Genomic DNA, 27,119 nt, shown 5'->3' with positions numbered 1-27,119 from the left:
TAATTGAGTCACTTTTATCTTGGAACATCAGAAAGCAGATGTTTCAGGCACCCACCTGTGTGCCTCAGAACTGAATATGAATTTAAAAGAGCAGAACAATGCAGGGGTGGGTCCGGTGATATGTACGGCAGCAATCGCATCCAGAACACGCTCTTAACACGTGTTAATGAATATAGGGAGTTGTTTAAAAGGGGAGGCAAAGAAATCTTTCAGGGTATCGTCCTCGGCCCCAACCCACTTTTCTGCTGTGGTGGTGTCGACTTCCTAATAGTGCCTTATTGAATTGAGACACAAGAGCGGTCCAACCTGCAAAAGCAGAGTGTTTTATCTCGTGATTCACTGAGCTGTGAAGTACATGGTGTTTCTGGTCTTCTCACCAGAGTTTAGCCTGAACTTACAAGAGGCGAGCCAGCCTCCCAGAGGAAGGCTATGTGAGGCACTGGGGGGTATCCTGACATTTGTGACTCATGATCTGGATGTTTGCAGTGAGTGATTGGCATACCTGGGTCAGGTTTACCGTTCTCACACGCAGACTTCGCATGAATCACTGAAATACACAAAAGAAGCTGCCCCGTATCTGGATCATCAAATCCATACGCTACTATAATTAGAATCGCTCAGTGGGGGCTTGTTGAATTGTCTGTCTGCCTCAGAATTACAAGACCTCAGTTGGAGTTCCATTGGAGGTGATTACTGTCTGAAAAGAGTTAATAGCTGCTTCAAGTGGAGAGAAGTAAATAAACTGACACGCTGAACAGATGATGGATTCAAAGTGTGAAGGAATCGGCTTACTTTATGACTCCTCCTTTGTGTGATTTGTCAAAGCCGCAACGCTCTTGCTGTTGTCACAGAAGACATGATAAATGGAGAACGTCATCTCAAGTCAGCGCTTCACATCAGTCACTTGTCAGGCTCACTATAGCAGCTCATATTTTATGAATGTCGCTGATTGTGTGGTCTTTCTGGGGCGATATGCTGACTTCAGAAGCAGATTGTGGAAGTGCTGTGGGCCCGGTCTGAGCTGGAGGAGCGCTCCACGTCGCCCTGGTTCCCACTGAGTTCTCATTGAGCCCCTTCTGGAGGCAAACCTGGCACACCAACTGTTGGAGCTTTACTGTTCACTCCTAGCCAGGCCATAGGAAAACGTAAACCTCCCTGGATTTTGATCCAACATATCCATTTGCTTGAGTCTAAGAGTGAGGAGTGTAGACCAGGACTGGAACCGGGGACATTGCCACTGCGAGCCGAGAGCATTAACCACAGAGATGATGAGCATGAGAACGTGTTTCACCACACCTTCTCAACAAGTCGGACTGAACTTCACCAAGGATCCTTGAAATAAGCTTCTTTAACCTTTGAGCCAGGCAGATGAGAGTTCCTAAAGTAATCCCCCCACTGCCACTGCTTCGTTAAAATATTCCGTTCAAGTCATCTGCAGCGACGGACTGATGGCACAAGGCCGTGACAGCAGTTCTAACCCGACAGTGTTGATCACGTCATGTCTGGAGCGTGGCACCTTGATGACTCGTCTCCCGGCTCACGGAGCCTGTTGGTGAATACCAAGTTCCCTAATGTAGGTTATGATGCCCCACTTTTCTACCCTGCTTTGGCTGGGCTACATGAACTGGGGGCCCGTATCAAATAACCCACATACTGCTGTAAAGAAGTGATCCAGATGAAGTCGTGTTGCATAATTCATTGGCTCGGGTCATTTCAGGGAGCGCCAACTCGCTTTTACGTCGATACTAAAGTGATTTCAGGTTTGTGATTGTTATCAAATCAAAATATTGATGATGATGATGATGTTTGAGATGAAGTCCGGGTTATTTTTAGAGTCAAAGATGTTGGACAAATAATTGATATTGCACTGCGCTGGAGAGTTGTTCAGTTACATTATTGATACACTGACATCTGTATTCTGATAGTCGCACTACTAAACCGGTTCCTACTTGTGTTGTTTACAGTCACTGGCAACGTTGTTGTGGTGTTTAAATATGTACAACAGTGTTAACAGTACTTGTCAATGCGTTGAACCGAGGAAACCACCAGGAAACTAAAGTTCCTTTCAATCATTCATCCAACTAAAACATCAATTGAGGAAATGACTGTAGATCAAGGAGTGAAGAAACCTTTGGTCTCGACAGGTGATGTTGCTCGCTTTCGCTGAATTTAGTTGTATAATGCTGAACGGCGGTTTGGTGGTTTGTGTCTTTGCCTCAGAATAACAGTTTCAAGTCTAGTAGTGCCTTTTGGTGTAGGTTTGCATTATTGCCTCTACGTGTGCATGGGTTTTCTCTCAGGACTCCACTTTTCTCTCACAGTCCAAAACCAGGTCTGATAGGCTTGTCTCCATGTTGCTAAATCGATTGAATGTGATTAAGTCATCAGTTTCCATGCATTATTTACCAGTGTTACTATTTTGAAGGCACGGCCACTCTGCTTCTCTTATTATTGTTCTGCTTCACTTCCGTGCTGGAAAGAAGAAAAAAAAAAGTCAATGGAATCAACCTTCCATCTGGCACCTTTTGAAAGCTGTCTTCATTTGAGGCTTTCTTCTCCCCCCCCCCCCCCTCGTTCTTACATGCTTTATCACCGACCTGTGCAGATTACTAGAAATCACCTCGAGTTACTGTAACATAGATTTTCATCACGGCTATTTAAAGCCGTCGTAACGGAGCGAAAAGGCTGAATCTCCTGACACTATTGCTGCTGGCTGGGGGCCCCGGCGCTGCTCCGTGTTTCTGTCGTGAGGAGTCCCTGTGTGCTCGCTCAGGCACGCCGTCGCCTCCTCCTGATCCCGCCCCGCCCGGCACAGGCACATATCTTGCTTACATATTCTTCCTCCCACTCACACGATCGCTCTCCACGAGTCTCCACAGAAAACATACTTTCGTCGTTGCTGCCTTTCAGGCAAACGTCAATCCGTTCCCCGTCTTGTGCCCCTCCGATGCTGCCTGTTTGTGGGCGAGCATTCATTTCCAGCCCAACTGCCTAAAACGTGACTTTGCTCACAGGTAGATCTCGGCGTCTTGTTCTATTAGGCTACCACAGTCTTCTGGGGAAGGGTTACACTCGCATTACTTCCCTGGGCTTGATGTATGACTCAAACATTTGTGTGTTCAGCTGGGCAGTGTGCCGTAGGTGGAGCCTCACCAAGGAGAACCTTGTTTTTTTCTTTCTTAGAGGAGCAGTACTGCTCCAATGAATTCATTTTTTTTTTTGAGGTTGATATTTGGATTTGTGTGTGGGAGGGTTTACTCAGACTGCCTGTATGTGTGTGTGTGTGTTTTCTTTTTTTCCATTGCCTACCTCTGCTCTGTAATTGGTTGAGCTTGATATTTTGAGAAGGTTTTTTTTCTCTCTCTCTCTCTCTCTCACACACATACACACGCACACTAGCACCACAAGAAACAGGAAAAACAAGGTGTGTGTGTTTAGTATGTTTTGGGTGGCCAGCTGATGAGACACAACAAGAGTTGACGAGAAGGTGAGGGCTGTTGATGGACTGAGAAAATGTTTCTAGGATGTGGCTCCATGGTTTCTGTTCCTAACGGGGCTTTTTACGCGCACACCCCTTAAATATCTTCCCTTTAGTTGCGTGGCTCTTGTTTTGTTGTTGGCCTGCCATCTCAGTGCAGTGACGAGGTAACAGTGAATTCATTTTTCAGCCAGTTCATTCTCTCTTGTGCTTTTCCTGTCGCTCTGTCGATAGGGTAATCACGCTCTCCCCCCTCCCCCTGGCTGTTTTTTTGCTCTACTCATCTCCTCTCTCTGTTGCACTCGTTCTTTTTCCTCATTACTCTTGCGCGCTCTCTCTCTCTCTCTCTCTCTCTCTCTCACTCACTCCACTGTTTGTGTGTGTATTGTGTGAGCGTTCACTAATGGGCGGGAGTTTCTCCAGGAGCCCCCGATTGGCTGGTAAAGGCCTGCGAGGATTGGCTGGAAACTGTGTATAGTGTGAGAGAAGAGGAGGAGGAGGAGGAGGAGGACTCCAGCAGGCTGGGGTCAGGGGAGAGCAGAGGGAGAGGGAGTGCGTGGGTGTTTTTGTTTTGAGATGGCAGGGTTTGAAATCAGGAGAGGACCGAGTCAGCCTGTCTGTCAGTGGCACGCTGAGTCTGTGCGCCTCGACTCCAGCGCGGCTTCCCCTCCTGCGAAGGCAGCTGCCATTCTCTTCTACGGTTCCCCTTCTGCCATGTGCGGCCGTGCTTCCCCCTTCTCCGCTCCCGCAGCCCTCGCTGCCCTCGCACCCAAATGCAGCCCACCCTGTGCTCTCCGAGCGTGAGCCTCTTTCAGGGTGGAGGCGCTGCCCAGGCTGCTGCTGCCGCCGCCACCAGCAGGACACTGTCCAAAAGAACACTAGCACAGGCAGCGTGGTGATGGTGAGTCCTTTTCTCCGCTTCCTTCTGGCTTCATCGTTGTTCCAGCTGTACCGAGAGCGTTGACGCTCTCCATGTGTGGCACTTGTGTGGAGGTACACATCACCGCTCCGGAAAGTGCTTGTCAACTGCTTGTCCAGAAACCTGAATTCTTTGGCTGTTTTTTTTTTTTTTATGACCATCGTAAAGTAAAGAATCCAAACAAAAACTGTTGTAATTAGTCCAGAAAAAAACAGCTGCCAGAAGCTGGTAGAAAAGGCACTGAACCAGCCATGTTGGGGTTTTCCCTTCAATTTTACTCTGAAAAGTTGTAATACAGTGAGGTTGTAACTCCGGGGGGAAGTGGAAGTGACTGCTGGTTGCTGCAAGACACAACAACACTGGTTTGTGCAACTTTCCTGTTGTTGCTATTTTGGGCCTGTGCCTTTCCTGTTGTCATCGGCATGTTTAGTCATGTATTGATTCTATCAAAGATGTTTCAGAAAATGTTGGGCAGCTATCTTTTTGTTATGGCATTCATATAAAGATTGCACTGTTGTTATTTTTCATTTCCCCTTTTTCATGCAAAACAATTGTTGCCGTTAGTAACACAATTCGTTTATTTAGTTTTCCCTTCTGTCCCCCACAACTGTCAAGTATTTTAAACATGAAAACAAACTAAAGGTGGTTTTATTTATTGTTTGTTCCTTTTAAGCAAATGATTCTCGTCTTACTTTCCCATGTTTATTCCATCTATTCTGAATGCATCTTAATCCCTGATTCTTGCGTGTTGTATTGGCCACAGCTGCACCAAAACTGTCGCTCCAGATATAGCGATGGTCATATTTCCTGTCACCAAAAAAAAAAAAGGGGGGGGGTGGAAAGATGCTTAAATTTATTGCAGTTAAATTCTTACAAATCTGCTTTAGCTGTTGTGCTGAATGATAATCTGTGTAAAGCCATGGCTCTGCTTCCCCTAAACAGATTTTCCGTGGTCGGATGGTTCTCTGAAGAACAACTCTCCTCCATTGGAGATATCTTTTTTTTTCTTTTTCCAAGAGAGCAGAGCCCACCCCTATAGCATCACAGCGCACTTGTTTTCAAGCTTCCTTGTAATCTGTGCATTAAAAGCTTGAAACCTTCCCGAGCCCGGGCAGATTACATGATATGATAATATGGATGCATCTATATTAAATACATGCATCTTGTTTTCACACTGCTGTTAGGTTCATTTAATGGATTCAGAAGTAAAACCCTCCTGATGTAATGACGATCTAAGTAACGGAAAATATCAAATGAGTTGGAAGAGATTGGATTTTCTGGCTCGACTTTGTTTTTCACTTTTGAGTAAAAGAGTTGACACTTTTTTCACTTCATCCTGAGGAATGTGCTTTGTTTTCATGTAGCCTCTTTAAGCTTTCTTCTTTGGTTCCATTGGCTTTGGGGAAAGAAAAAAAAAAAAAACCCGATACCATCTGAGCGTCTGAAGCTGGCTGTTCGGAGGAGCTCCCCGCACTCCTCATGCCTCCAGCAGCCGATGGAGCCGTCTCCTTTGTTTTTGCTCCCATCCCGATATGGTCATCTTTGTTTTGCCTCACACACGTTTCCTCCGGTCTGTCCCCGCGCACCGGGCCACGTGCTTTGTGATTGTAGCCCGTGTGCTGCTCAGGCCACCATCTGCACTCGCGTCGGTGGCTTCAGTGAGCAGATCCTCCACTCGGTTTACCTGCAGAGAGGACATGTGCTCACTTTACAAAAAAAAAAAACAACACACACACACCTCCTCGTGCTTTCTGCAAAGGAGCGCTGTGTTTGTTGGCAGCTCGCGGGTTGTTTTGTTGCATGACTTGGACGGAACTGAACACTAATGAGGCTGCGTATCATGTGTGTCCAGAAAGAGAGCCCCCTTCCTTCCCACCTTTTACATGGCCAGCTTGTCCTCAAAGATCTGCTCCTGCAGCCTTTCCACCGCCTCATTAGGGTTTATTCTTTAAATGCCATGTGTTTCACTCACACTTATTTCTCTTGCCATTCTTTCAGTCTTTTTTTTTTCCCCTCCTTCTATTTGTTAGTTATTTCCATGTGTTATACACTTCACAGGCTCTTGGGGGAGAAAAAAAATGGAGCAGCAGCAGAACACAGTCGTATATACACAAACTTTTAATAAATTAGCAAAAAGGACTGTTCAGGTGTTCTAGCAGCCACATCTTGGCTCCCGCTGCTAGAAACCATTTGGCCTCTTTAATCAATATTGACTCAAGGGCTGTAATTTTACCACATCAGCTACTTCTATCATTTCTGAGTTGTAAAATAATATTATGTCTAATTATTTAATCAGTAATGCTCTTGTGTGGTGGTGGTACCCTGTTCACCCGTGCTCTGCATCAAGCAATCTAGAAGATGGTAATTGGCCGATGAGTTTGTTGAAACAAGAGAATTGAAGGTCTGATTCTTGTCTCTTTTTTTTTTCTCTCCCCTCCACTTTCAGGGCATCTGGCGTATTCCAGTAGATGAGATTGATCGCCCCGGAAGTTTTGCATCTCATATGAACCGATCCATTGTCCTCTTGCTTGAGGTGTTGTCTCAGCTTAAGGATCACGATACTCTGCTGAAAGTCTCATTCATGCTGCAGAGAACCCCTGATCAGGGAAAGTAAGGAGCCCTCTTGTATCCCACTGTTCTTTCCATGATATATTATGTATGTGTTCCCTGATTTCTCACTTTCTTCTTCCATGAAGGAAGTATTTACGGGATGTTGATCGTCAGGTTTTGGCCAAGAGAGCATTTTTCCTAACTGTTAAAGTCTTGGAGGACAATCTGAATAGTCTCACTGGGGTAAGCAAGCGCCGCCCACTGCACACACACACTGCTGGGGCAGAGAACCACTCGGTGTTTTCAGATGCTTGGCATGCGCCTACTTCATGTTTTGACAGGTTCTGTTCTCTTTCAGGTGTCTGAGCAGCTGCACAAAGCGCCTGCACCCTCCATGGGGGAAATGACCACGACCGACACATCCAGCAGGCCCAGTCCAGAGGACGGCAAACATGCTCTTCCCAAGAAGCCGGGGCTCACGGAGGGAGCCTGCGCCGCCGACGCCGGGCCGAGAGAAGCCTCTCAAGCACAACTCGCCTCACCGCCACTGTCGGTGGACAAAGGGAGTAAAGTTCAGGAGGCCGCTGGGAGCGAGGGCCACAGAGCAGGGCCAGAGGAGCCCATGGAGACGGACACCGGCAACTGGAGGAAGCCCTCGACTGCGACGGAGTCTCAAGCCGAGGCCGAGACCCCCCTGAGCGTCACCGAGCCCCCGCACAAAGGGGCCGAGAGCAGCCGGACACCAGAGCTGTCTCTGGAGGAACTAAGTATCAGTTCCAGACAACAGCAGCTTCAAGCCTCGGCGCCCAAGGTCACCGTGGCGGCCGGCGGGGTGGATCAGGCGTTGCTACGAAAACCAAACAGGAAACGGAAACTTCTGGAGGACGTGGAGTCTGGAAAAACCCTGCTACTTGATGCCTACAGAGTGTGGCAGCAAGGCCAGAAGGTCATGACTTATGACCTGGGACGCATTGAGAAGATCATGTCTGAGACTTACATGCTTATAAAGCAGGTAACCATCGTTCCAGATGTGCTCTGCCCGAAACCTTTGCACACACACACACACACACACACACACACACACACACACACATGCAATTTTCTCAATTTTGCTCAGTCATACACAGAGTTTTCTGAACATGATTTGAGCCTGAGAAAACTCCTTGTCGTCTTGAATTAGTAACACACACATTCACAGAAAAGGGACTTTCCCTCCTTTCGTTTTTCAGCACTATGACACATCTGGTGAGACAAAATACACCAGTGTTTCACTCTTGCTGACCTAAATTCAACCTCTGACTTTGGTCTTTCGGTTCTTACTTCAGAAACTCTGTGATTACTGTAAACGAAGACTTACTGGGTAGTTTTGAATATTTTCTTTAATGCGATGCTATAAATTTTGATTAGATTTACCAAATGTTTTCTAATTCTGCATATAAGTGCCACATATAAACTGGATAGTTTTCTAGTGTCTAATTTACAGTTTGTGCTCCACAATAGGCCAATAAGAAGAAGATATAGTAGAATAGTGCCATTAGAGACAGATCAAAATAAGTAAGACTTGTATAGGAGCGTTAGCTTCTCTATTGGATCTCTACAGAGTTTGAGAAGACAAAATAAGAGTTTAGAAGCACGAGGCTCCCCTCAACACAATTTGTTTTTTTATTTTTTGGGGATTCTTGAGCTGCTACAGTCTTTTCCGGTGTTATTTGAGAAAACGTTTTGTCAGCACCACTCATGCCACAGTTGCCCGAACAAGCCACAACACGTTTCCTGTCACCAAACACATTATGCAGTTAATATATGCGGCGGTTTCTCAAAAGCACCACATGATTTACTGCTAGATATTTTGTGGTTTTATAGTCGGCTGCACTTGCACAGCCGTACTTTAGATGTGTACTTTGCCTCCTTTCCATTCCTGTTCGACTTGATATTTGCTCACAGATCACAGTCAGATGCAATCTTTTCTTTTGCGTCACTCCAAAGGTGTCGCAACAAAAACCCACTAAATGATGTGCCGTTGACAGACAGAGCAGTACCCGCCATCGACGCGACAAGTCAAACATTAAAGCAGTTTAATCCCCCCCCCCCCCCCCCCCCCCCCCCCCAGTTAGGAGACGCAACTCCACATCATGCGTCGCTGTTTTTCCACACCTGGCTGCCCAGATTATTGCTTCTGAATGTCTTCAAATGACATTCCTCCGATGTTATCAAGCCCTCTGTTAATGTCAGTGTCGCAGTTCCTCCGTGTCACTGGAAAGCCACGTTTTATCTCCCGACCTTCGTAGCGCACCGATCTGAGACAGAATAATGACCACCGAAGTCCAGAACGTTCTTGTTTTTATTGTTGCCTCTGCTCTGATCGTGTACCTGGCACGAGTTGTCAGAAGTCTGCACCGGCAGGTATGTATGTGTTGAATGAGGCTTGCAGGGAGTTAAGACAGGGAAGCACAGGGCGGTCCTCTATAATGCACTGAAGCTCGACTCCGTCTCTATAACAATTGGCCCAATTTAAAAACTCTGCCGAGGATGCTGTAAAATCCCTCCCTTTAGGGGTCCCTGAACCGCCGTTAAGACGCTGCTGGAGGGAACAGAGCGCTAATCCTGCTCATACAGCTGTTCAGAGTGCAGTGTTGTGCCGGCACAAAGCTCGCCAATTCCCACACATGCAGCGGTGGAACCGGGCCTTAATTTGAACCGAGCCCGTGCATCAGAGGCCAAAGCTCAGATGAAATCCCATACGCTCGGCGAGAGAATCACATTTCTTAATGTATTTCACAATTAAAAAAAAAAGTTAATTAACGCTGTGAATCGCTTCCCATTTAATGATGAGCTGTAGCTCAAATCGACATTTAAATATAAAAACCGTTTGAGCCCCGCGTCGTAAAATAACTCCCAATGAGTGCTGCTCGGCGTCGACCAGAGACCAACAGTTTCCCAGATGGAGGCACAGTGTGCGACATGGCCTTGTTTTGGGCCGTTGAATAGAGAGCAGAAGGCAGAGCTTTCGGAGGATTGCTTTGTGTGGACAAAGTCTGACGTGTGGCCATATTTTTATTTTTTTAATGAGTGCCGAGGCATTGTAGCGGGTTACCTGTCTGCAGATCCAGATGAAACGTGGCGTGAATGGAGGCCCCGTGCCTGTGGTGAAATGTCCCAATTACACCAGGCTCAAACTGAAGTCTGTCCACGTGCAGATCAATCCATCTGTATTTTTCTTGCACCGGTTGCACGATGGAATCTTACCGTTTTGTCAGTCATACACACCTGCTCCCGTCTTACCTGTGCATGGAGACAGCGCTTTTATAATGAAGAAAACTGTTTGCAAGTTTGCTGGTTGAAATCCCGACGGGTCGCCACTGAGGGTCGGGGAGGGCATCGGGTGTGGAGGCCTTTGCCCCAATTCAGCTTGCGGATCACGCGATCGGCTGTGGCAACTGAAAGATTAAGCAGCCGGAATAAATCACAGCTGCTTATATTGAAGGCTCAAACAGAAAATATTGATCTGGGTTTTTGTTTTTTATTGTAGACAATACACAAGGTGTGCAGATAATAACATTCATTTCTGTTGGATATTGTGCAACAAGTGCTTCTTTTTCTCTTTCTGGTGATTTTTCATTAAAGAAAAATCCATTTGACTATATTGTGGCAATACAATTAGCCGTGATAGTTAAAGTTACAACATTTCTGATCTAGATTTTTTTATTTTAACATTAAAGCCAGTCACATCACATGCAGGATGAACTTCTCAGTAATAGAAGTGGCTGCTGTGACGGTCCGCCACGGGATTCCTCTGCCGGTAAAGCTGCAACGTCAGCATGTGTAGTAAGTACACCATGTGTTTCTGCCCTGACGCCGCCTCGCTCTGCCTTTTCTCCCGCCTCAGGTTGACGAGGACGTTGCTCTGGACCAAGCTGTGAAGTTCTGCCAGATCCAGTTGGCCACGTCCGCCCAAAGACAGGTAAAGATGTGGGACTGGGCGTGTTCGCCTCAATCTCTTTGACAGCATCTCCCTTCTGTCACAGCAGCTCACAGTCACATCTGTATTTTTATTTAAATATATTTAAATCTCCACTGCACTGCTTGTCCATTCCATCCGAGTCCAACTCGACTCCAAACACCCTTTTCTTGTATAATCAGACTGGGCTTGCAAAGTGAAATACCGATCATTAGAGGCTTTATTCTCCAGTTTATGACAACAGGATGTGGGCGGGATTTTAGTGACTTAAATTAGACCGTTTTCAAGACTCTAAAGGAAAAATGCTGCCATGAAATTAACATTATGCTTTTGATTATGGTACGAACACATTTAATCAAGCATGTCATTTCTGATAAACCGCAAGCATTTTGACACACACACAAAAAAAACAACACGCTTGGGATTAATTACAGGGCTTTAACCGCTAAAATCATCCTGACTAGTCCCGATTCTGCTCCGCTCATAATAACCAAAACACATCACGTAAGCTCTGTTGTAAATCATGATAAACATTCAGCATCCGTAGTAAAGTGTTGTTTGTCGGACGGTGACTAACTTGGTAATTCCTCGACCTGAAGTGGAACCTGCTCCAGTCTGCCAGCTCTAAACATAGCGTGGTGTGGATGTTCCCCGTCGTCCGTCCAGCCTCAAATCTGCAGCTGCCAAACTTCTCGTCATAGTGAGAGTCGCAATTTGTTCATTTACACAAACGATCGGCACACAATGAAGTGACGGGAACTCATGAATTGAGTTTATTGTCACAACTTGTAATCCTCCAACACACACACACACACACACACACTCTCTGTCTCTCTCTGTCTCTCTCTCTCTCTCTCTCTCTCTCTCCCTCTCTCCTCCTCCTGCCCACACAGTCATCAAGGGTTTTTCTTCCCACATCTCGTTGTCACGGTGACGTTCTCTGTACCTCGGGATGAGAAGTTGTGAAGCAAACTGGACGTATTGTGATCGTCGTGTGTTTGTAAACTAAAAAACATTAATACAGTGACGAAACATGGCTGCAAACCACATTTCTCACATTTGTTTAAAAAAAAAAAAAAAAAAAGGTCTTTATGATCTCATTGAGTAACATTGAGCTGAAACAGTAGCTGTGTTTACAGTCACCTTTTTTTTCTCATTCTGATTGAATTCTCCCATTAAGTGATCACATTTTCTTGATTACAGTGAGGAGATCGCTGTGTAGTTTGATGCGCATCAATCAATCCTCTGATTCGGTCGGTGGACAATCCCACAATGCTTTGCACTGTGACGCTGGCCTTGTTGCATGCACCCTTGAGCCCCACCGGTATTGAAGGTGGATTTGTAAAGGTCGACTTATCGCTCTTGTAGTTTCCGTTTGCTTTTCTTTTATAAATGCAAGAGCAGGAAAAGAGACTGGCTCCTTGTGTCGAGTCTGATCAGGAAGAGATGATTATGAGGCCAAAGAACGGAGGGACGCAATCTAACGTACAGCTTATATGACTGATTGGATCTTAAAGAGAGTTCCAGCACCTGATCCCATCGTTGTGTTTTCTCCTATCCAGTCACTTATGATACAATTTTAATCTGATCCCAATTTAATTGGATCGCTTATGTTTCATGTAAGCACAGCTATTGTGCATGTATAAGTCTGGTATGGAGACCCTGCAGACTGGGAACACAACTTAAAAGCTACAGTTGTTATGAGATTGTCGAACTCCCTTATCTTTACGTCTCGCTTCCAATCAGCTTTGAGATCCAAATGTTTACTTGCTGACTAATATTTCCCGACATAGAAATGGGTGCCAGGATAAATAGATCTGTTAGTAATATTCATTTTATTTCTCAAGGACCATAAAGGTTTGGCTGATTACATTACGATTGATTTCAATTTGAATATTTCCTGTTATTTATTTATTTTAGTATAAAGTCTTAACTCAACCCCTTGGACCCTTTTTGACAAGTGAGAATTGTTTCGTTTTTATTTGTCAGCTATATATATCATTATTGATTTCTTTGTTCTTATGATACTTGGCCACACGTTTCTCTTCAAGCCGTACGAGAGCCGTGCCCGTGTAGTGCTGAGCTGGGAAATCCGCCCTGTCGTGCTCCTTTGTTTTGTCTGTTGCCACATGATGAGAAACGTTTACCGTCACTGAGAATATCATCAATGTTTCTACTTTACAATTCCAAATCTCCGCTTTAACCGCTGGTTTTTCAGTGGACTGTGAGGATTCTTTAAGCTTTAATTATCAAGCAATTTGAGCCCCAGCAGTTCCAGTATCGGCGCCTTTTGTGCGGGCGTTTTAATTAAGTTTAGTCATCCTGTTTTTCCGCCGCGTTTGAAAGATGACCAAACCTCTACACCCACCTCTGCACGCCTCGAGGCAACATTAAGGGCGCCTCTAATCTGCTTCCAAGATCAATCTGGAGAATGGCAGACAATCATTTGCTTGGTATTGTTGGACTTCTCTTCAGTCGACACCTAAAATGCACCACACACACACACAAACACACACACACACACACACACACACACACACACACACACACACACACACACACACACACACACACACACACACACACACACACACACCAGCACAATACTGTGTGCTGTAATCTCCTCAGGTACACTGCTTTTTTTTTCTTTTTTTTTTTAATCTAGTGCATACAGTCCAGCTGACTTGTTGGCGTCTTTGCTGGCGATGTTTAATTCATGGGATGTGACTCATCAAAGCTGGTCTCTGCGTTGGGCTCGGGGATCCGTCGCCGTCTGAGGTTTTTTTGGAAGGCGACTCGGTTTGTTTGATTCGCCCGTGCTCTGCTGCACGAATCCCGTGGGGGGCCTCGTCACACGCAGCTGTGATTCCGAGCACAATTTGACTTTGACTGCCGGCAGACAGCCTGAGAAAAACGCTACGAGAGCTCCGCTATTGCCAAATTATCTTGTACTTAACACACTGCGTCTGTTAGAGAGCGCTGGCGATGACGGAGCCTATTGTGGACCGTTTATGTTGTCTTGGGCTTATTCAAATCTTAGATTTGAAAAGTGTGTCGCATTATGTCGACGTACCAGGAGCAGAAATCCCTTTTCTTCTACAAGGTCTGCATAATGATGTCAGTCTACCACAGTTTAGCCTCATATGCAATAAATCAATTGAAGTTTGTGGAGCACTTTTACTTTTAATGAAGGAAATTCACAACGGCGATGAGCAAAATAAAGGAAAGACGACAGTTTCATCTTGACCTCTAGTGTAAGCTGACCTGGGTTGTTGCAGATGGAGTGTCCGCTGTAAAAAAGAAAGAAAACTTGTCTGTGGTGCAAGTTGATGTGGCCACTAATAGTCAAAAAATGCAATAAAAACATCTTTTATTTAATTAATATTGACATTAATGTAATGACATGTTTATTAAAAAAGAATAAGATTCAATATAATTAAAGATGAAAGGAGCAGTAAAGGTAATCTGATTTGTTTTAAGGGTAAAATGTGAATACATGACTAAAAATAAATATTGAACTTTTTATGTGATTTGAGAGGGAAAAAAACAACTTATCCTTTATCTTGTGTTTCATTTCATAGAAAAGACTGGAGCACCATCTATGTTTTTTTTTTACAAAGAGTAGTTTTCAACCTACTTTTCATCCTAATGAAAGTGAAACCTGGAGACGGTGCATTCATTTCTTGAACTGGGCTCCTCCGTGTTGCCATGGCAGCGGCTGTGGGAGCGGGGCGGCTGTTGTCACAGGTTGTTTGTGCAGCTCTTGTGTTTCTAAGTGGTCCTCCAAAGGACACCCAGGAAGAGGGGCTCAGAGGGATGTAGTGTGCTGGAGAGCCAGGCTGCCTCGCCGGCGCCCAGCACTCGGTCCAGCAGGCGGGTATTGTGAGCCTCCGGACCCCCCGGGGGGGGGGGGGGGGGACGCCATCGCGGCTCTCTGAAGGATATCATTACTGCTTACGTGACTGGCTGGTAATCTTGATGTGGGCTGTTAGAGTGCAGTGCTGTCGACTGTCGCTCCTCCTCGTGACGCCCGCTCTTCTTCTTCTGCCCCCTCCCCCCCCTCCCCCACAACAGTCCGCAGGCGATGCCCCGACCACCCCGAAGTACGCCAAGGATCACCGAGACCTCTTCTTCCCCGCCGCCCTGCCGGCGCCGCTCAGCCACTCCACCTGCCACCCGCCGCCCGCTCAGGACGGCCAAGCCAAAGCACTGTACGAGCCGCTGAGCAAGCTGCCCCGACCTCCGACCTCAGGCTTCCAGGATCAGCCGCCGCAGCGGAGAGCGGCCGGCCACTCGGCCGCGGCCATGGCCTTCCTGCCACACACAGGTACACACACGTCTCGTCACACGGGTCCCGGGGCGCCACGTGTGTCCAGAGCAGCGGTACAAAGCCCTCGCAGCTTCGATGGCAGTTTTTACAGTCGCCAGTTGGAGTTCATGATGCTCCTCATGCATGTGCCCAGCAGGGGGCGCCTGTGGACTTCCACTGGTCTGTTACATAACAGCCCACGCTGGCCTGGTTATGTTTTGCCTTTTGGGTTTTGTCAGTCCCTGAACAAGAGTTTTAGAAAACGGTGTTCTCCAGATTGTGGCTGCTTGTCTGCTTCCATGGGCTTCAGTTTTGTTTGTTTTTTTGACATAACCATTGCTGACGTCGCCATGAATATTCAGTTTATGTCATGTTTACTACCTAAATATGCAGCTGAGTGTTTCCATCTATGATGGTTCTGGTGATCTCAATCTAATGAAGTAGGAAAAAGAAATGGCGGCTCAGGCAGTGGCCGTGAATGTCCAATTTACATACATGTCTTGTTGCATATTCCTCAAATTATAGTAACTGCTTCTCATTAGTTGTACTCATTTTCATTAAGCAGCCAACGTCTTTGAGTAAAACATCTCTTGTTGTGTGTGAAGTCACTTTCTCTTCAGTCTAATAATGACTCGTTAAGAGGGGCTATTTAATTCACGTGGCTTGAGTGTTTCTCCAGAACTTCACCTTAGTTTAGCTGTTTTAATCTCTTGTTATGTCTTTGCTGGAAACGGTTGTAACTTTTAAAGTGTTAAAGGAAAAAAAGAAAACAATCTTAACTGCAACTTTGTAAACAAGTGAAAGTCAGCGTTTCTCCAGGGAGCAGTGACATTCATTCACTTAAAAGCAGTAACATGAAGTATTATCAGCTGTTAACAGGCTCATGAATGCAAGAAGTGTCTGTTGAGCTGCAACCTTGTAAACTTTAGATGCTCTTCATGCTTCCGTAAGGATTCCAACCCAATCAAACCCACCGTGAGTCGAGTTTCAAGCGTCTGTGATTTAAATAAATACCAATATTATTAATGGAAGAATAAGTGAAATAACATTGTCAAAGAATTTATCAAGAACCCAAACGTTTAAAAAGGAAAAGAAAAAGGCTCTTTCAGCCAGAATCATCCATATTCACCAAGCTGTATTCCAGTTTAGGAGTCTACTGTATTTCAACACCTGGAACAATTTCATTTGAACTACGACCAACTTTATATCGTCAACAAGAGACACCGACTGGCATCCAGTCGTTCTGCAGGTGTTTCCATCAGCTGCTGCTCCTTTTCAGGTTGTACTGATCCCTGAACAGATTCCTGGAGTCGGACCACCTTTTAGTGCGGAAACATGCAAAACTATGTTCTCACACACACACACACACACACACACACACACAAGCAGCCCTGCACATCTATTATGTAACGGTTTCCTAGGCAACGCTATGAGAGAAGTCTGAAAGCATATTGGATCATTTTGATTTTATATTTTGTGCCAGTGTTAAGCTGCTGGGGGGATTTTCTCTGCACTCATACAGTCCCTGCAAATACCTGCCTCATGAACAACGCTCCAATGAAGTCACATTTCCAAGACGTTTTTATTTGTTTTATTATTTTATTTCTTTACTTGTGCCCGTTAATGTGAAAAAAATTATATAAGGACATATTGATTGTAGAAAGGAGAAAAAAAAACCCATCATTGATGGAAGTCCGTCCCTCCGTCTCTGTTCAACAGTTCTTAGATATATTAAGTTTTCTACTAAATTATGTCCAAAGAGAACAAGCGTCAAATTTCAGATTCAGAAGATTCTACTTGTGCAGGGTTTTTTTTTTTTTTTTCTCGGGCAGCACATCTGATTTAATTCTGTGATTTGTGAAGACAAGCATCATGAACATTTGGCTAATCAAGCAAACTGTTCCTTCCGGGTCCACAGAGGAGCGGGAGGAGCCGTCCGAGGGGCTTTTGTACCGACAGCAAGAGTCACACCTTTGTCAACAGATGAAACTGGCCACCGTTTCCCAGGGGCAAGAATCTGCAGCGTCCTGGTTCCAGGAAGAAACGGCCACATGTAGCAGCACTCAGCCTTGTCCAGGTCAGAGCTGCCGATAAAAAAGGTCAAAACTGAAACGACTGGAACTGAATTTAGGGACGGATGCGTCCCACTGCGTCTTTAATTGCGTTCGTCCGCCTCGAACAGTCGCTGGTCTTTAATAATCTGCGTTTTTCTTCCGTTTATTCAGACCAGCAGCATGCCAGCGACGAGCAGTCCAAGTTTCAAGACCCCAGCCGGATCCGCTCCCGCGTCCCGCCCAACATGCCAAAGCTTTTCATCCCGTCCACAGTCACCAAGTTCCCGCCAGAAATCACGGTGACGCCTCCGACGCCCACTCTCCTCTCTCCCAAAGGCAGCATCTCAGAGGAAACCAAGCAAAGACTTAAGGTATGCTCCCTGCAACTGAACGTCTGCGCTCCAGCCCTGTCCCAGTCTAACGTTCAACAGTGCCCCCTGCTGTCTGCTCCCGTACAGAACGTCATCCTGTCCTCCCAGTCTGCAGCCACGGTCAAGAAGGACACTCTGAGCCAACCGGCGCTGGAGGTGCAGGAGACGTCCAGTCAGGAGTCGTCGCTGGAGAGCGAGGAGTCGGACGAGGAGGACGACTACATGGACATCTGAGCGTCTGAGACCAAACCCCGTGTCCCCCCCCCCCCCCCCCTCCTCCCCCCGTGTCTTAACAATAACAACAACAACAACTAAACAGGAATGGTTCACACCACCACAGCCGTCTCTGTCGATGCGATCGCTTCCTCACGTGCATTAAAAAAAAAAGAACCGAGCGCTGCCCGGCTGATAAGATGCAGTGTTTTCATTGGCTGTCGTTCCCCAGGTGTGCTCCGGTGAGACGCGCCGTCCTGGCTTCAGTCTCGCAGCATGTCCGCTATGTGCCGTCCGTGCATATCACCCATCGGCCCGCGGTGCCCTCCTGCGTCCAGCTGGAGCCGGCCAGGCCCACGTTTATGCATCTTTTCTATGTGGCTCACCGTCTGTCTCCACGGCGCAGCAGCATGCTGTCCTCCTCTTCAATAGTTTACTTTGGCATGAGACGTTCCTCTCTATTCCAGCGCGCACAAAGGAGACTCACAAGGACAATCAGCTGCAGCCCAGGTTTGTGGGTTTCATGGGCCTCAGCCTCTAAACCTGTAGCAGATTGGAAATGTTTACACTTAAACGTTCGGGATGTTTTTTGGGTTTTTTTTCTTCTTTTTTTTTCTCCCAGTTTGCACTTAGCTTTGTGCTATTTTTGTACACGTGGTGTTTCTTGTAAAAAAAAAAAAAAAAAAAAAAAAAAGATTTCATGTGCATTTGTAGCTAAAGAAGAACAGTTCTTACCAGGAGACGTTCTGTCACCAGCACTGATCCGAGTGATGTGGAGGTTTTCACTTATTGGGAATTAGTTTTTGTACATATCACAATCCAAATATCTTTGTGATGGTTTGAGAATTGAGCTGGCGAGGTTGTGTGCATGCGCGACAGTTTAAGTATTAAGTTGATGGTCACTTTAAATGTGTGCTGATGAAGACTCTTATACTGATGCCTTCTCTTTTAAGTCATTATGGGGAAATTGTGACAAATTTAGCTGAACTCAGAGGAAGACATCCGAATGTTTTTTACAGATTGTTTTCTATAAATAGAAAGATTGTTTCTTGAAAGCCTGTCTAAAAATTATTATTATTTTTTTTTTTTTAAAGCAACACAATAATTGTAAACTATCACCCTTGATAAAAGAAATTGTTTTGTATTTTCTTTTCTTTCTTTTTTTTTTTTTTTTGCTTTTTGTTCCAGTGTAAGATACTTTTCTATTGTTCTGCTGAGCTTGTGGAATGTACCGCAGCTGACGAGGTGACTTGGTTCCAGGCTTTAGCGCGGCCGGCGTCTCTGTCTGGACTGAACGCATTATAGATGTCAAACCAAAAATATATTTGAGAAACAAGTTTCTGCTTCTCTTTTCATTGTGTATCTCATAAGACTTGGTTTGGTCACATTACATTTTCAAAAACTGCCTCTAGCCTATTCATATCTATAGTTTGTTTCTTAATAGCAGCCAGGAACTCTTTTATTCATTTATTTTAGTATCGACACAATAATTCAGATGTAGAATGCTTAATGTTAAACAGCCAATGCTTTTCACTGAGTAGTGTTCATATGTTTAATATGAATTTAGAAAATTGGAAATGACCTAGAGGAAGGCCTGAAGGCTGGTGTCGTAGCGCCACCTGGTTTTCCTCTGTTTTCCTCTGATATTCTACACGATGCAAATGAATGCTATTGTAGTTTAAAATATAAGATCAATCGGTTTGGGTCAGTTTGATTCACTCGCTAAACTTCAGCTAAAGTTGAATCAGTCGTTTATGAAAAGTTCTGTGTTTCACTGCTAAACATGCAGACGGCAGCAGACAACCTCCATCAAGGTAAACTTGTTTTATTTACAGCCTGTGAAGACGATTTCAGTGTGGAGGCTAAACTTGAAATCAAAAAAATCTTTTTTCGAAATGAAACCTTTAGAATAAATAATAATCAAATACACAAACATTCGTTTCCAGCAAATGTGCGTCCTGTCCATCCACACGACGAAGCTGAGGCAGCGTTTTCAATTTTCTCCACTCTGGAACCCTTTTTTTTTTTTTTTCTTTCTTTCCCTTTTTTAATTACGGGCTCCAAAAACGCCGTGTGGATGATCGTTGCATGAAACCGCGTTGTCGTGTGGACAAGGCCTAAGGTTCCTGTCACATTCTGCGTTGAGCCGCCCTGTTTCTGACATTCTGTGTCCATTGGGCCTGAGAGTCACCGTCATCTCTCCCGGAGCCCGTTTGGACGTAGTTTTTCTCCAGGTACGCCGTCTTCCTGTCGCCGTCTGGATAACCTTGTCTTTTCACCGGCGACCCTGGATTGGCAGTTGGGTGTGAATGTGTGTCCCTGTTCACGACCAGCTTCTGATGAGCGCCGTCTCCGCGCAGCCGCAGTTTGGATGACGTGGGTGTAGAAGATGGGAAACAACACTTATGGTGGCATCAATGTTGCAACCCTGAAGTCGGTAAAGTGGTTTAGAAAATTGAGGCATAGAAAACGTGACCGTGCTCGCTATTTTGATTATGGGTATACGTGTTTTGTGCAGAAACATCACAGAGATAATGTTCACTGGTAAAAACACTTTGCTGCCAATACTCTTTAGTTTCTTCCCCAGTGAATTCATAATATTCATACACTATGTACAGCCAAACTTGTGACTTGTCTTATATATGTGCATTGTTTAATAAAAGACACAGAACTTCATTGATTAGAAACACTATAATATATGGTTTCTACTACATAATATAAATGACAAGAAGAATGTATAGGAAAAGTAGGAGCTTATTCTATGATAGAATATCATTAAATGAAAGTTTAAAACATTCCTGTATTTTGCATTAAAGATGGCATGATCACAGTAACAGTTAAAGTACTTTTTAAACAAAAACTGTGCTAATTGTAAATATTCAGCCCATTAAATTTCCATATATTGAATATTGACCTTTTCATATTTTAACATCTGATGTTGTGTCAGCCATTTAATCCATGGAAAGTTAAATGTTCATGGCAGCAAGTCTTTTTGATGGTGTCAATAATGTAGATATTTTAATAATCTTGACACCACAAGCAGATCCAGTCAGGTTTCATAAAGGAGAGGAGGTTCATTCAGTGTTAAAGGTCAAGAGAAGACGACTGTTAAAGCCACACATTTTAACACAATGTGGAAAGTTTCTTAACTTTCATAAGGAGCCTCTTAACCAACAATTTAAAAATTGAAAGTGTAGACTGGAGGATGTGTAACGGCCTCTTCCTCAAGTAACCGTCCTTCCTCCGTGGAGCTCCGGACCTGCAGCAGCTGGCAGACCACCCTGCTGACCACACTGGCTGGAGCTGGTCAAAGGGCTTGTGCACGCTGGTGTGAAGTCTCCGACACGAGGGAAGTCATTAGTCTTCATTAGCAACTTCCAGGAGTTTCTTATGAAGTGCTGTGAAGTTGTCATTTGCCCCCTTTGCCAGGCAAGCTAGATCTGAGGTTTGTTTTCTTATGTGGTGGACCAAATGTGAGCCTGCCCGGCCCCTAGACACACAAACTCGTATTAGATGGAGGCGTTTCTGAATTCAGCACTGGAGCGTTGGAGGATTTGTGTGGGCTTTCACTGTAATAAGGCTTCTTCACCATCACTTGAATAACTGGTATCAGCCATGAAGAAAAACGGCTTCGTGTGGAGAAAATACAGTTTATGTTTGAATTCACTGAAGTGATGAAATGATTATTTTTCTCTCTCTTATCACAACCCAAGATGCTGAGAGGATAAATCAACTTGCTGTCGGGTGGAGACGTTTCTCTCCCCTGTGACATCGTGTTGTTTCTGCTCGTGGGCCTGCTATCTCTACAAACCCCTCAAAGTGGCCAATTGAGCATCAAAAGGGCATGCTGCATGGCTAATGTGAGCGAAAGGTGTGAGATTTCTCGTCAGTCCACTCCGGGGGCTCTTTATTGGGCTGCTAGAGAGCCGTCTGATCCCCCTGGCCCTGGCTGTATATTGGCAGCTGTTAACTGTTGAGCACAAGAGCGATCTGCGCAGTTAAAGCAAATGGCCAAAGACTTACACCTGGGAGGTGGAGCGTCCCGGCCGGAGGTGATGTACAAAGTGGACGGAGGAAGCGGGGGCCCGGTGGAATCGGACAGTAGTCACTGTAATGCGGTGACGCTGGAGTGGAGGGTCAGCAGCCGAGCACGAAACATATCGATGAGTTACTCCGAACGTGAGCGTTTATGTCATAAATGGACGCCAGATGACTTCTCTCCCTGATGTGTCATATGTGTGGAAAGCCGAAGAGTACCGAGGCCTTTACTAGTCACACCTGTCACCTCCACACTCACTGTGTAATGGGATTGACGCTGCCGCTGCTGAAACGTACACCTCTCCCTCCAACGCCGACACGCTCGCCCCCACTGCTGGAGCACAAGTGATCCAGGGAGAATTGATCTGCTGAACTGGAGTGACTCCTTCTTCCAAAACAACCCCCCTGAGAGAGAGAGAGAGAGAGAGACAGAGCAGTGTGACCTCTCAGCCATGTGAACTAGTTTAAGGAGATTCCCACGCAGGCCCAGAGGAGCCGGCCGGTTGCAAAGTGGAGAGACTGACACTGAAGCCGTGATTAATAACTCCTCCACAACAAGTGACTTCACATGAAGAGGATGTAAAAACCCACGGCACAGTGCGTCAAGGCCAGCGTTGTGCTCCTGGGGTCCACAGGGGAGGAGAGGAGGCCGACCCAACGGCCATATTTGCATCTTTAAGTGCATCATTACATGCTGAATGGACTCCTTTTTATTCCACATCGACCCCCGCTCCAAGGGCCTGAAACGAGCCGGTCAATATTTTGTCGGGAAGGCCTTCCAGCGCCTCGTCTTCACTTAGGAGCTGATTCTACGGAGCACCCTGTCGTCTCATAAACCCTAAAACCCTCTCTCTGTGTCACACGTTGCTTTTAAAAGCCAGTCCAACATTTGCACGCCGTTGTCCCTCTCTAACTTGTTGCCCATACAGTTGCAGTTGCAGTTTCCTGTGTGTGTGAGGCTGAGAGCGCTGCGCCTACAGAGCCCATTGTATGCAGGCGGGAGAATACGGAACCAGAGTGGAAGTGGTGTGTCTGTGCTAGAAAACAGATGTGGAATTCAGATTTTCATGTCAGTGGAAGCGAGGGAAGGTGGCCGCTGTTTCCGATGCGTGCCCCCCCCCCCCCATGCTAATACCTGTAGCATTTAGCATGTGTTTTCCCCGTGGTGACGTGGTACAATGTAGGGTTAGAGACGGACTCATGAATGGTGACACCCATGGATTTTGCCTGGATCTTTATTCTCCGACTCCTCCTGTCCCATTCAGGGCCGACTTGGTCATGTGGTGCTAACTGGCTGTTAATTGTCTGCCTACACACAGGTCCTTCTCCACATGGAGAAACCAGCTCCTTCAAGGGAAACCAGCCTAATGAGATTATCTATCGGAGCATGGGCTTGTCTAGACACCTCAATACACAACCCCCCACCTACAAACACACACACACACACACCACTCCCTGTGGAGCATGCAGACTTTGGGGGGGGGGGGGGGGGGGGATGCCCTCAGGTAAAAGTTACCTGCAGAAGGGAATTTATGTTATCATCACACCATTATAGGTTTACTGAGTTTCCCCTCCCACTTTCCTTTATATGTCAAGAACACCAAAAGTTTATAAAGTTTTATTTGACACACATTCAAATGAATAAATAAATAAATGTTGACCTATAGTCTTCACTTTCCTCTGAAGAGGATAAAAGGTTACAGAAAACGATGATTTGCTGGTTGCACACACGACAGAACGTCAGCCTGTCTAAATGGGCCCTCCACTGCATTTCTCTCAGAAGTGTTAAATGAATCTTACCAGGCATTTACTACATTGCACAAACACACTAAATGGCAATCTCAAGTGTGTGTGTGTGCATGTGTGTGTTTGTGTGTGTGTGTGTGTTTGTGAGAGACAGAGTAGATTCGTGGACATTTATACAGACCGGTGTCGCCACAAAACCTGATCTGCAGTCATATTCATCCATGTTTGTTTTAAAGTCTCCTTGCAGTTCATAAAGATGCATTTCCTCCATCCCCCTTCCTGTGGGGACGGTATCAAGGCTCTGTTAAGTCTCTTTGATTTCCAGCACCCTCCAATCACAGCGGGACACCGACTCATCATTGTGCCACTTCAAAAGCCAGGCAATGGCTCTCTTGGCCCCACCTACCGCAGGGCTCTCCTTAAAAGTCATGGTCACCTCGTGCTGCAGGACTGAAGCATCCCACAACAATCTGCAGCGACGCGGCCGACTGACCATCTGACTTCCTAAGCCCCGGGATTTTACCCCAAAACACATGAGGCAGGACGCCGAGGAGGCAAAGCAGAGCTGAAGACACACTTTGGATTTCGCTGACACTTGGATTGTAATTTCGACCCTTCATGCAAAGACCTTTTGAGCTCTACTTGTGCTGCTACTGGACCTGAAGAATGCAGTCCATCAGAGGTGGGCACAAATGGGCTCTCTCCAGATTTAAACTCGCATTTCAAACAACTTATGATTCAGTTTCCCCCTCAATGTTTTGAATCAATTTTGCATGTTTTGTTTTTTTTTTCTCCCTGCATTCCACTTTATCCTGAGGACTTTATTACTTCCAGCAAAGTAACATTTTCTTTTCTTTTAGACTTGAAGTCCAACTTCAGTGGCCCTCCTCCGTCCTCCACGGCTGCCGGCCCTGATGCGTATCTGCAGAGCAACATCAGGATGAACCTGGAAGACCCTGAACTCTGGAAGACCTTCCATGAAATAGGAACAGAGATGATTATCACTAAATCGGGCAGGTAAAGGACTAAAACGGTTTTGTGTATTCTTGTATGCAATGTTTTGGGGTAACTTTTGCTGCATTTTGTCATTTCTTTCTCATTTCAACAGGAGAATGTTCCCACACTGTAAAGTGAATATTTCCGGCCTTATTCCATGTGCCAAATATATCTTATTGGTCGACATGGTTCCTGAGGACGGATTCAGATATAAGGTAAAGCCCCAGCCTTGATATCAAACAGAAACAATATTTGCTTTTGTTCTCGAATATCAAGAAGCTTCCATTTACTTTTAGTTCAGTCACTTAGTTAGCAAAATGGATGTAGGTATTCCCAAGTACCCCAGACAAAACACCCCCTCTTTATCACCCCCCTCTCCTAACAGTGTACATCAAAGGGCGCTATCTCTTCCTGTTTTTCTATCCCCTGCTGGGAACCCACTGTACTACCCCCCGTCTCGGTGGGTGGTAGTGGCCGGCCATCACACTCTCCCCTGTAGGTGGAAGGGAAGAACATGAAGATTCGTCTGTAAATCGCTCTGCTCTGCGACAGACTGACCGTGTGTCTCCTTCCTCCAGTGGAATAAAGAGAAGTGGGAGGTGGCAGGAAAAGCGGAGCCTCAGCCGCCTTGCAGGACTTACCTCCACCCAGACTCTCCAGCCCCGGGGAGCCACTGGATGAAGCAATCCGTCTCCTTCCTCAAGCTCAAGCTCACCAACAATACGCTCGACCAGCATGGACACGTAAGTAGGAACAATTTTTAAAAAAAGGGAGATATAAAGAAAGTTTGCATTTACACACTGAATGTTCCTGGCGACACCTGAGTACAGACTTCAATGTTTTGTCCCCCCCCCCTCCAATCTGCAGATCATTTTGCACTCAATGCATCGCTACCACCCGCGCTTCCACATCGTCCAGGCAGACGACCTCTTCAGCGTCCGCTGGAGTGTTTTCCAGACCTTTACATTTCCTGAGACGTCCTTCACTGCAGTCACTGCATACCAGAACACCAAGGTCTGCTTCTGTCACTTCAAACTAACACAAGAACCAGCGCACGAGTGACGATCAAGCTCCCTTCTCCTGTAGATTACCAAGCTGAAGATCGACCACAACCCATTCGCCAAAGGGTTCCGGGACGAGGGAACTAATAAGAAAAGGTAGGTGAATAGTTTTTATTTACTCAGACAGTAAAAGGTCAAATTCATGCAAAAGGAGAAGAGGAGGTTCGTAATGCAGGAGGAAGAGGGAATTTAAGGTAAAGGCTGAAAGAAGAGACTGATTTACTTTCTAAATCTTATTGGTTTTTGTGGAACTGTGTCTTTAGCAATCAAGGTACTGATGGTAGAATTGTGGTAATGACCTCCGTGTTCTTTTTGTAGGCGTGCAAACAAGAGCCCAGCATGCCTGGAAAAAGGAAGCAAGTCTTCAGACGTTCTGGGCAAAGACTCCGAGGAGGACAGACCATCAGGTACTCCTGTCAGACCCGTCACTCTGCAGCCATTCCTGCTGGTCTTGTGCTCCCAACCTCATCTGACGATTTTGCGTCCTGTCAGAGTTCTGCGCCTCGTCGTACGATGGTTTCGAGAGGGAGGAAGTGGAGCTCCCCAAAAAGAAAGCTGCGGGTGCCATTAAAGAGGAGCGTTACTCCCCGTGGGGTGCCGAGCGGGAGAGCAATGTGGCGACCAGCTCTCCTGCGGACGCCAGAGAAATCTACAACACGGAGCAGCTGGTTCCCACGCCAGCTTCCTACCACCCGTACAAGTGAGTACTGGTACAATCCTGCCTGCAGTGATTCGGCCGCTGTGTTTCTGTGACGGCAATGATGACCGTCTTCTCTTTTTACTGGCCAGGTTCCACGAGTACGGGAAGTCGCCGTCTCCTTCCTCCAGCATCGGCAGTAGCGCCAGCGGGTCGGGACGCAGCAGCTTCGAGTCGAGGGCTCCGGACGTCGCCACCGTCCCCGACCATGAGTCGTCCAAGCTCCGCACGCAGGAGATCGGTCCGTCCCACTGTGGCCCCCAGGCCCTCCCCGGGCCGCAGGAATACAGCGGAGTGCTCAACATGTCCATGAGCCAGAGTGGGAAGCCCGGGGTCATCGGCCACCACATCTATGGCCCCTACGGCTCAGAGCAGCACCTGGGCCAGTGGAGCGGCCCCGGCCCGGCCCAGTACCCCCCTCCTCCCCACCTCACCGCCGACTACACCACGCAGGCCGTCCACCATGGGTATCACCATGGCAACATGGCCGAGTGGAGCCAGTATCCACTGTTTTCTTACTCGTGCTGGTGATCTGCAGCGTGAACTGAGAGGAAGGGTCACTGCTGCTGCCGCCGCTGAAACATGTGGTCACACATCTGGTCCGGCGCGCACAGCTGTGAGATTGCATGCCCCAACGAGGCTGAAGGCCAGATGCTAAAAGCAGGAATGAAAATTGGAAAGTGGAAGAATAAAAGTAAAAGTAAAAGGGGTTGCCTGTTGCTGTCTTCT

General features: G+C 46.3%; 2 protein-coding genes across 4 annotated transcripts in view; both read left to right on the top strand.

Moving 5' to 3' along the window:
- cabin1 (calcineurin binding protein 1) overlaps positions 1 to 19,182 on the top strand; it is a 36,186-nt gene extending 17,004 nt beyond the window's left edge. For 2 of the 3 annotated variants that reach the window (XM_080499840.1, XM_080499842.1), the window contains 8 exons: positions 6,844 to 7,007; positions 7,094 to 7,190; positions 7,306 to 7,959; positions 10,834 to 10,908; positions 14,980 to 15,232; positions 17,133 to 17,291; positions 17,440 to 17,639; positions 17,727 to 19,182. In XM_080499840.1, coding sequence (XP_080355966.1) covers positions 6,844 to 7,007; positions 7,094 to 7,190; positions 7,306 to 7,959; positions 10,834 to 10,908; positions 14,980 to 15,232; positions 17,133 to 17,291; positions 17,440 to 17,639; positions 17,727 to 17,873 — 1,749 coding nt within the window. In that variant the 3' untranslated portion in view covers positions 17,874 to 19,182. Of the gene's footprint in view, positions 1 to 6,843; positions 7,008 to 7,093; positions 7,191 to 7,305; positions 7,960 to 10,833; positions 10,909 to 14,979; positions 15,233 to 17,132; positions 17,292 to 17,439; positions 17,640 to 17,699 lie in introns of all 3 variants that reach the window. The other variant, XM_080499841.1, reaches the window with a different exon arrangement.
- Positions 19,183 to 21,859: 2,677 nt separating this feature from the next.
- tbx16 (T-box transcription factor 16) lies at positions 21,860 to 26,921 on the top strand (the record flags this gene model as incomplete). The annotated part of the gene is made up of 9 exons (XM_080499210.1): positions 21,860 to 22,031; positions 24,497 to 24,653; positions 24,745 to 24,847; positions 25,211 to 25,375; positions 25,500 to 25,646; positions 25,719 to 25,789; positions 26,012 to 26,100; positions 26,186 to 26,393; positions 26,483 to 26,921. The coding sequence occupies 9 exons, from the start codon at positions 21,860 to 21,862 to the stop codon at positions 26,919 to 26,921; spliced, it is 1,551 nt and encodes a 516-aa protein (XP_080355336.1).
- Between the last annotated feature and the right edge of the window lie 198 nt (positions 26,922 to 27,119).

Source organism: Blennius ocellaris (assembly GCF_963422515.1).
Source record: "Blennius ocellaris genome assembly, chromosome: 7".
Lineage (NCBI taxonomy): Eukaryota > Metazoa > Chordata > Actinopteri > Blenniiformes > Blenniidae > Blennius > Blennius ocellaris.
This window is presented reverse-complemented; position numbering and strand designations above follow the sequence as displayed.